This window comes from Chenopodium album, chromosome 22, assembly GCF_948465745.1.
Source record: "Chenopodium album chromosome 22, dcCheAlbu1.1, whole genome shotgun sequence".
In the NCBI taxonomy this organism is placed as follows: domain Eukaryota; kingdom Viridiplantae; phylum Streptophyta; class Magnoliopsida; order Caryophyllales; family Amaranthaceae; genus Chenopodium; species Chenopodium album.
The window spans coordinates 11,483,281-11,493,444 of NC_137855.1; the positions used below are offsets into that span (position 1 = coordinate 11,483,281).

General features: G+C 44.0%; 1 protein-coding gene across 1 annotated transcript; it reads left to right on the top strand.

Moving 5' to 3' along the window:
• The first annotated feature begins 756 nt into the window (after positions 1 to 756).
• LOC145603945 (zinc finger BED domain-containing protein RICESLEEPER 2-like) lies at positions 757 to 3,094 on the top strand. The gene is made up of 3 exons (XM_081659912.1): positions 757 to 2,763; positions 2,863 to 2,965; positions 3,039 to 3,094. The coding sequence occupies exons 1-3, from the start codon at positions 757 to 759 to the stop codon at positions 3,092 to 3,094; spliced, it is 2,166 nt and encodes a 721-aa protein (XP_081516038.1).
• The last annotated feature ends 7,070 nt before the right edge of the window (positions 3,095 to 10,164 follow it).

Genomic DNA, 10,164 nt, shown 5'->3' on the forward strand with positions numbered 1-10,164 from the left:
TCTTCACTCTCACTCTCTGTCCTCCTCTAAGCTCTAACCTCTTTCCCGTTCTCAGTCTCTGCCCGAAGCAGTCGCGGCACCGCCCTCATCTCCGCAGGCCGCACCGCCCTCATCTCCGCAGGCCGCACCGCCGCAACACCGCCCTCCTCTTCGACTTCCAGCCTCCAGCCCTCTAGCCTCTAGGTATGTTCCAGCCTCCTCATCTCTTCGTTTTTTTTTTGTGTAATTAAATTCAATTAGTATGACTCAGCCTCCTCCTCCGATGACTCCAGCCGTCGACGCCTAACAGCCCTCACCGGAAATTGCTCCTGTTCTAGTTCGAAAGTCAGGTTTTTGATTTTTTTTTTAATTTTTTTTCCTGTTTTTGTTACTTAATAAATTGATAGGCATTTTTGGATGTAAATCATGTAATTGTGTGTATTTAATTTGTTTTCAGAGTATTACCATTCAATTGTTCAACAACGGATTCATATTCATGCAATGTAAGTTGCTTGCATCAGTTGCATGTTCAATTCTTTTACAAAAATGTTTTTGATTTTAATATGTTTTTATTCATATGATTCTGCCATATTTTTGGGATATATAATCAAATATAATGTTGTATTCTGCGGTTTCTGCCATATAATGTTATATAATGTCAGAGTGTTAAATATAATGTTGTATTCAGTTGCATGTTCAATATAATGTTTTATGATTCTGCGGTTCCGCCATATAATGCATTCTATTCTTAACATATAATTAAATATAATGTTGTAGATGGCGAGCTCCCAATCCAAAAGGGCACCTATATACTCTTCTGATCAAACGGCACATACACTTTCGGATGCTGCTAACAACACTGATATTGATTTATTGCGGCAATCCTTGCCTCCGGACAAGACACTTACGGAGGGACGGAAGTATTTGGTTAGAACAAAAACCAAGAGGAAGGCTGAATATTGGAAGAACTACATTGAGTACTTAGATGATGATGGCAAACTACGTGCTGAATGTAAGTTTTGTACAAAAACTTTTGCTGCTGATGGCAATGTTAATGGTACTAAAAATGTTAAAAATCATTCTGAAAATTGTTTTGGTAATCCTGAAAATAAAGACAAGGGTAAGGGTAAGCAAAGTCAATTGAATTTTCAACCCGGGGATAATGAAAATGAGGCTGGAAAACTGAAGTGTGGGGTTGTTAATTTTAAAGAGGTTAGAGAAGCATTGATTCGTATGGTCATTACTGATGAATTGCCATTCAAACATGTTGAAAAACCTGGTTTTAAGTATTTTGTGGAAGTTGCTTGTCCTGGGTTTACCATTCCTAGTCGTACTACTATTGCTCGTGATTGTTTACGCCTTTATTATCGTGAAAAAGAAATACTTAAAAAATCATTTGAGGGATGTCAAAAAATTTGTGTCACAACTGATACTTGGACCTCAATTCAAAGAATCAACTATATGTGTCTCACAGCTCATTACATAGATAGTGATTGGAAATTGAATAAAAAAATTATAAATTTTTGTCCTATTTCTAGTCATAAGGGTGAGGCCATTGGTAAAGCAGTGGAGGCATGTTTAGAGTATTGGGGTATTGAGGATAAGTTGTACACTGTTACAGTTGATAATGCTAGCTCTAATGATCTTGCTTGTGCACATTTGAAAAAAATGGTTCAACGAACCGGATGTGTTAATAATGGAAATTCTCTTCATGTTCGATGCATAGCTCATATTATTAATCTTATTGTTTGGGATGGTATTAGAGAGCATGGTGTGTGCATTGATAGGGTTAGACATGCTGTAAAATATATCAAGAATTCTCCTGCTAGAATTGCTAGGTTCAAAGATCTTGCTCAAAAGGCTAATATACAAAGCAACTCTTCTTTATGCTTTGATGTTCCTACTCGATGGAATTCAACTTACATGATGTTGGAAACAGCTTTGAAATTTCAAAAAGTTATTGATGGGGTGTCACTTCCCGATGGAGAAGGTGTGAAAGATAATGAAAAACCTCCTGACCATGATGATTGGGTCAAGGTGGGAAGGTTAGTTTTGTTTTTGGAGGAGTTTTATCATTTGACTCGTAATGTCTCTGGTTCTCTTTATGTGACAAGTAATAAAGGTTTGTTTGACATTGCATATGTTTTTGATTTGCTAAAGGAATGGGAAAAAAGTGATGATTTGAATTTTCAAGCTATGGCCATTTCAATGAAGAAAAAATTTGATAAGTATTGGGGAAAAGTGGCTAACATGAATATGTTTATATATGTTGCTGCCATTCTTGATCATCAATCCAAATTTCGTATTGTTGAGGAAATACTTAGGGATATGTATGGAGAGGAAGAAGGGACAAGACTTGGTGTTAAAGTAAAGCAATTTACTTACTCTTTATTTGAAGAGTATAAAAATTTGTATTCTTCCTTCATTCCTCAAAGTGGCAACAGTGAAGATCATGTGCCAATTGATGTAGATGTTGATGTGGCGGATAAGAGTAAGAATAAGGCGTATTTTGCAAAAGTTAAGGGTAGAGTTAATAAAAAGATGAGAGCGGATAATGCATTTGCAAATAGTGAGTTTGATAGATACATCAATGAACAATTAGGGCCGGAGGAAGAAGAAATGGATGCTTTATCTTGGTGGGCACAAAATGGACATCGTTATCCTATTGTTTCACGTATGGCACGTGACATATTAGCCATTCCATTGTCTACCGTTGCATCGAAATCCGCCTTTAGTACGGGAGGTCGCCATCTCGATCCTTTTCGGAGTTCTTTGACACCTAAGGTAATGTTTTTTGCTTTAAGTTATTTTATTTTTACATATGGATATTCTCATATTCTATGTTGGCTTTGTTATTTAATATTTATTTTTTTTATATGAAAGATGGTTCAAGCTTTGATTTGCTCTCAAGATTGGCTTAAACCAAAGGGAATGATGGAAGTTGATGTTGAAGAAAAAGTAAAAGATTTAGAGGAGATTGAGAAAGGTATTTCTTACACTATTACTTGCATTTTCAATTTTTTTGAAATTTTAAATATTTATTTTTTTCATTTGATTAGAGGTGGAAGTTGATGATGGGGATCATGAGGTCATTTTTGTGGACTATTTTGCATGATTTAAGATTTGGAGGTAATGTTTCCAACTTTTATTTTCATTTAAAGTATCTTTAAACTTCTAATCTCTAACGTTGATGATTTTTTTTTTTTTTTTTTTTTTGCTAGAGCGGTGATGGAGAATTGATAGAAAAATGGAGAGGAGAAATTATCAAAGATTGAAGAACTTAGCTCTTTTTCATTAAACTTGTATTACTTTGGTGTTGTATTTAACTTGGGACTTGTTTTGGTTTGTATTTGGATAAATCGGATATTCGGATGTATTGACTATTGAGTGTGTATGATGTTTGGTTTTTTTTTTTAATTTTGTGATTTATATATTTTTGGGGAAAAAGTACACAGGTTAAAAAAAATGATAGAAAAAGTATACAGGTTAAACCGTTAAAAAACAGGTTAAAATGCAGGGGGAAAAAAAGGTACAGTCGGTCCCAACCGGTCCAAAACCGGAATGGACCGTATTAAACAGGTCCAGACCGGAACCGGACCGGCAGAATACGGTCCGGTTTCCGGTTCTTAAAAATTGCTTATTCCGGGTTCCGGTCCATGCCGGTCCTGGTCCGGACCGGTGCACAGCCCTACCTGCCGGCCCTATTTGGCAGTCCCTTAGCTCTGATGACAGTTCTGATGACGGGTCGGCCTCGTCATCTTCTTCAGATAATGCCTCTGCCTTTTCAGGGGAGGCAAGGTCAAGACTAAATGATGCCACAGAATCCCTGGCATCTGAGAAGGGGGAATCTTGGGCCGAGCCAAGTGCTTCCAGGCGCTTGGAGAAAGCCCCTTTCTACCATCATGTTCCGCAGAGCAGGCGGAACACCATGGCAAACGGCCTTGCAAATTTTAGACGCAAGGTTGTGCTGGGCCATGGCTTCACTTTGTGTGTCCCAAATAAGGAGAACACTATTACTTGGCTGAGCCTGACCAGCTACCAAGACCGAGCATTCGGTTGCTATGAGGCGGCCTTTCAGGCTGGCTTGCGCTTCCCTCTCCATCCGGCTGTGGAGAGAATTTTGGATGGATACCAACTTGGTATCTGGCAACTTGTACCCAATTCCTGGATAAACATTCTGGGGTACGTTGCCGCCTGCGAGATGCTAGAGGTGGAGGCGAGCTTTGAAGCATTCGCCCACATGCATTATCTTAGCAGGGCGCCTGCTAGAGGTGGCGAGGGCTGGTACACCTTGACTACTTGCAAGGGGTACATGATGGCTGTCGGCAAAGAGAACAAATGGAAAGACTGGAGAACTAAGTTCTTCATAGTCAAAACTGCCGACCGCCGCCTGAACCAAAAGTATAATAGGTGGAACAAGGATCCACCTCTCCTAGCAGGCAGGAGTGCATTGCCAGCTCTTCCTAGACGAGCAAAGGAGGAGATCATGGACGCGGGTTTGTTTACCGTGTCTGTGAAGACGAATGATGCGGGGGACAAAATAGTCACCCCCCAAAGCTATCTCCCTTTGTAAAAATGGTTTGAGGAAGGGACATTCTTGGCCGCTTGTGGGCTAAGTACTGAGATGCCGAGAGGTAGTCGGCCGTCTGTTTAATATGCCATATTTTATTTTTCTTGTCTTCACTTGTCAAATGTTTAACACTTGATTCTTTTTTGCAGACAAAGCAATGGAGAAACTCTCGGCCTCCAGGAAGCCGGCTGTATCTGCTGCCAGATACAGATCAAATGCCCTCAACAGGGCAGAAGCCACCACTGCTAGGGTGGAAGAGCAGCAACCAGCCGGTACCCCAGGGGTGAGATTTTCATACTTAGCACCCACCTGACTAATGCTGAGTTTGTGCCGAATGTTTTCTGACTTTGTTTTGTCTTCAATGATACAGGGTACCTCCTCCAAATCCCCGTCCAAACCATCCGACCCTAAGCTCCAAAAGACTAGGGCGGGTGATGTGAGCGCATCCGGCAAGGGTGGCCGGAAACATGTTGCTCATAAGCCCAAGAGGCCCTCAGACGCCCCTGCTGGCGAGAAGAGGTCTCTGGGGGAAAAACTCCCCTCCTCTTCCGGTAAGGAGAGGTTTCTTGGGAAAAGGCCCGCCTCTTCTACTGGTCAGAAGAGGTTTCTGGGGGAAGAGGAGTTGGATGAGGGCGACGGTAAAGACCATTCGTCCTCCCTTTCTTTTCTGCAAGTTATCCATAATATTTTTTCTAACTTTTTCCTCTTGCAGTTCCTGTGCAGAGGCCGACTGTAGTTCAAATGGCCAAGTCCATGCTGAGGGCGATTGATCCGGATGATAAAGCATCCGTCAGATGAGTCGGCACCCTAGACCTTGATGGCATTCTAGGGAACCTTTGTGAGGTATAGACTTAGCTTCGAATCTCTTTTACATTCGGCTCTTTCTCAAATCCGCCTGGTTCTTAACCATCCGGCTTCATTTTTGCAGGCCATGCTGCGCGTCCAAGGGCTCGGAAGACCCCTCAAGGAGAAGTCCAAAGAGGTAAAAGCTGCTAAGGCTCAGGCCGAGTCCGCCTTGGATAGAGCTCAATTTGATATTGCTCAGAATGAATTACTGACGCTTGATATGATGTATTCGCAGTCGGAGGCCAATCTGCAGATGAAGAAGGACCTGGACTCGGCCCGCCTTCAGGTCTCCAACCTTAGGAAGGAGATTAAATCTCTCAAGGAGGAACTCGAGCCTCTCCAGGAGGCCAAGGATGAGGCCGAGAGAGCCAAGCAGACGGTGACCCGCCTGCAACATCGCCTCTCAAATCAAGAGCATCAGCTGAAGGTCAAGTTTGAGTCCCTTGCCGAACAGGAACGATCTGAACTGGTCAAACAAATGATCAGGGATAATGAGATCGTCATGCGGGACACTTGGGAGGCTGTTCAGCCAGGCTCGGACTATCAAATTTGGAAGTCCAAGTTTGATGAGCTTAGCAAAGCTTTCGACGATCGCCTCCTTGAGGAGATGGAGGAAGCTTCCAAGGCTGATGCTGAGGCCGAGGCTGCTGAAGGCTCTGGGTCCGACTCTTCTGAGGAGTCGTCCTCTGGGGAGAAGGAGGGAGATCAGGCGGAGGAGCGAGAGAAAAATGATGAAGAGCAGCCGAAGGGCAACAGGCCGGCTGCCAACAAAGAGGCTCTCCCCTGAACACTTAAGCTTTTATTCTTTTTCTGCGGCCGAATGGCCAAGTACTTGCTTTTCCGGCCTGCGTGCCGAGTATTTCTGTATTTTTACCGACCGAGGGGTCGGGTAATTTGACAATTCCTCTGGCTCTACCAGATAACTATTTCAACCAATCGTCTGGTGGCGATTGGTCATTTTAATTTGAATCATTCGGCCATTTGGCTTATTTTTTCATATTCTGCCCTTTGACAAATCTTGAAATTTTTGCATGTTTTTTGGCCAAGTATTATAACCTGTATACCATGCGAATGTTCTTACCCCTGGACGGATGTCGAGTGGTTTCGGTTTATGAGATTGATTGACTTGGAAATTATTGATACTTAGAAGAGTATTTATGGTTTCTGAGTCAATCAATCACTATGGTGATTGCCCCAAACCACGCGGCAGACGTCCATCCAGAATTTGGCAAAAATAAGTGTTCATTCGGCCATTGGCTCGAACAGAATTCAAATTTCCAACTTAGCTGTCATGCTAAGGAAAAATCCCCGCCTGTTCTGCCCCATAGGCAAAAACAGGCGCATCCGGCCATTGGCCTCATTGAGATTAAAGTGGTAAGTCTTGGGACTTAATTTTTTGTCGTTAAAACAATTCATCCGCCTGTATTGCCCCATAGGTTAGGATCAGGCGGCATCCGGCTAAAAGCCTCAAATAAGTGCTAAGTAGTCAACTTAACGCATTTTATTAAATCATTCCGCCTGTTTTGCCCCTGAGCTAAAACAGGCGCATCCGGCTTGATGCCTCAGCCTCTACTTATGAAACAGTGACCATTTCTGAACTGTGTTTGAACAGATAGAAAGTTTTGGCCTTTTAGATTCCACTTTCGATTAAAACAAACGATTGCGAGTGCTATCTTAGCATTCGGTAGGGCCGCTTGATATATTCGTAGAGCAATGTGCCACCCAAATGGGAGATGCTCTCCTCGACGAATTCGCCCAAATGGACGTCGCCGGTTATCTGACTCATGTTGGAGCAGACGGCCATACTCATTTTGGAGCAGACTGTGACCATTCGGTCTCTTTTATAATAATATCCGGCCATTGGCCTCACGTCACTTGGACGTTAGTTTAGCTATTAAGTATCGGACTAAGTTTATTATCCGGCCATTGGCCTCGATAGCCTCTAATCATGAAACAGTAGCCGTTTTCCATTCGTACTAGAACAGTTGGAAAACTTATGCTTTTTAGATTTCATGTTTAGATTAAGTCAAACAACTGCGAGTGCTGCCTCAGCATTCGGTAGGGCTGCTTGATGTTTTAGTAGAGCAATGTGCCACCCAAATGGGAGATGCTCTCCTCGACGAATTCGCCCAAATGGACGTCGCCGGATATCTGACTCATGTTGGAGCAAACAGTCATACTCATGTTGGAGAAGACTGTGACCATTCGGTCTCTTTTTATCTGGCCTTAGGCCTCGTTCTTTACTAAGTAAAGGTTGGTATAAACTTAATAAAGTTTGTCGTAGGAGCGACTGTTAAGAACAATCGGATCCTTCAATCGGTTGGGACGTCTGCTGTTGAGACAGTCGCCTTACAAATATATTGGCCGTCTGTAACCGGTACAGACGGTGCTGAAAATAATAAATTTGAAAAAGGGAAGCATGTTCTCATTAACAAAAGGGAAGTATTTACACTCGTACTTAGAAGTAGTACTTCTTCAAGTTGTCTACATTCCAAGTTCTGGGCAGCTGCCTGCCGTCTGGTTCTTCTAGGCGATAGGTGCCGTCTCTTATTTCCTCATAGATTCGGTAGGGGCCTTCCCAATTTGGGGTTAGCTTTCCCTGCTCATTCGCCCTACCGACTGCTTTCATTTTTCGTAGCACAAAGTCCCCCACTTTGAGAGGACGCTTGTGTACTCTTTTGTTGTAAGCCCGAGTCATTCTCAGACGGTATATCTCATGGCGCAGGGCAGCATTGCCCCTGCGCTCTGGTAGTGAGTCCAATGCTAGACGCATGGCCTCCCAGTTTACCTCCTCGTCATACAACATGATTCGAAGAGTCGGCTCATAGTGCTCAATGGGCAAAACTGCTTCTGCACCATACACCATAAGAAATGGGGTTTCTCCAGTTGCCCCTTTAGCAGTCGTCCTGATGGACCAGAGGACGTGTGGTAATTCATCCGCCCAAAGGCCACCAGCTCGCTCAATTTTCTTTTTAATCCCGTCTGAGATCAACTTGTTAAAAGCCTCGACCTGGCCGTTTGCTTGAGGCCGGCCGACTGATGCGAAGAAACTGGAGATCCCTTGGTCTTTCAGCCAAGTCTTGAGTTGAGACGTTTCAAATTGAGGACCATTGTCAAACACCATGGACATGGGCACCCCGAACCGAGTGATTATGTTTTTCCAAATGAAGAAAATGACATCTTTTGTCTTAATGTTTTTTACTGCCTCCGCCTCTACCCACTTAGTAAAGTAGTCCACAGTCACCAGTATGTAGCGCCTGCCGCCTGGTGCGGCTGTATATGGCCCAAGAATGTCCATGCCCCATTTGGCAAAGGGTATTGGGCTGTGGATGGCCGACAGGTCTGTAGCCGGATGATGAATGAGCTTGCCAAATTTCTGACATTTGTCGCATTTTTTCACCAATTCCATTGCATCCGACTCCAGTGTAGGCCAGAAGTAAAGCCGCCTGGCTTTGGCAGCAAGGGATCTGCCCCCTATATGAGAGGCGCAGAATCCTGCATGCAACTTCTTCGAGGACTTCCTTACCCTTCTCAGGGGTAACACACTTCAACAGAGGCTTTAGAAAACCAGCCCTGAAGAGTTCTTCTTGTCGCAACTCGAAGTTAGCCGCTCGTTTTTTCAAAACAGCCGCCTCCTGTGGTGAGTCAGGGAGCGTGCCGTCTGTAAGGTAAGTCCGGATGCTGTCCATCCAGGTTGAGCTTCGATCAAGAATTCCAATGGGGTCTTCAGAGATACTCCTCTTTTCCATGACCTCCCAGAAGACTGACCGAGGTGTTTCACAAGAGGCGGATGATGCCAGTTTGGACAGAGCATCCGCCTGATTGTTGGAAGACCTGGGCACTTGACTTAGAGTAAATTCTTCAAGTGTCCCAACTTCAGTTTTGACCGCCTGCAAATATTTTATCATGGCCGGATGAGTGGCCTCGTACGTTCCATTGACTTGGAGTACGACCAGTTGAGAGTCTGAGCAGGCGTCAATTTTCTTTGCCCCTGCTGCCTTACAGTACCGAATGCCAGCAAGCAGGGCTTCATATTCGGCCTCATTATTGGAGACCTGGAACTTGAAACGTAGTGCATATTCATATTTGTCCCCTTCAGGAGACTGACAGATAATCCCTGCACCACAGCCGTTCACAGTGGAGCTCCCGTCCACGTACACTTTCCAAACCTGACTAGTATCGTCCGGAACAACCGGCCTTGTCATTTCCACAATAAAATCGGCGAATGCTTGCCCCTTTATTGCTTTCCTGGGTTCGTAAGTGATTTCCAATCCTTGCATTTCAATCGCCCATTTGAGCATTCGGCCAGAAGACTCCAAGGTTGTCAGAGGCCGCTTGATCGGCTGGTCAGTATAGACTACTACCGCATGTGCCAAGAAATAAGGTTTTAACTTTTTGATGGCCATGTAGAGAGCAAGACCACACTTTTCAACCATGGGGTATCGAAGCTCAGCGTTTCTGAGAACATGGCTGATGAAATAGACTGGGAGCTGAGTGCCGTCTCTTTCAGCTAAGAGAACAGCGCTGAGGGCATGATCGGAGACGGCCAGATACATGAAGAGCGTCTCTTTGGGCAAAGGGCTAACAAGCCTCGGCAAAGAGTGTAGGTGAGTTTTCAACTTTTGAAAGGCCGCCTCTGCATCATCACCCTATTCAAAGTTAGTCTTCTTCCTGATTGCTTGGAAAAAGTAGAGACACTTATCGCCTGACCGACTGAGGAATCTCCCCAAGGCCGCCAGACAACCTGTAAGCTTTTGAACCTCTTTCAC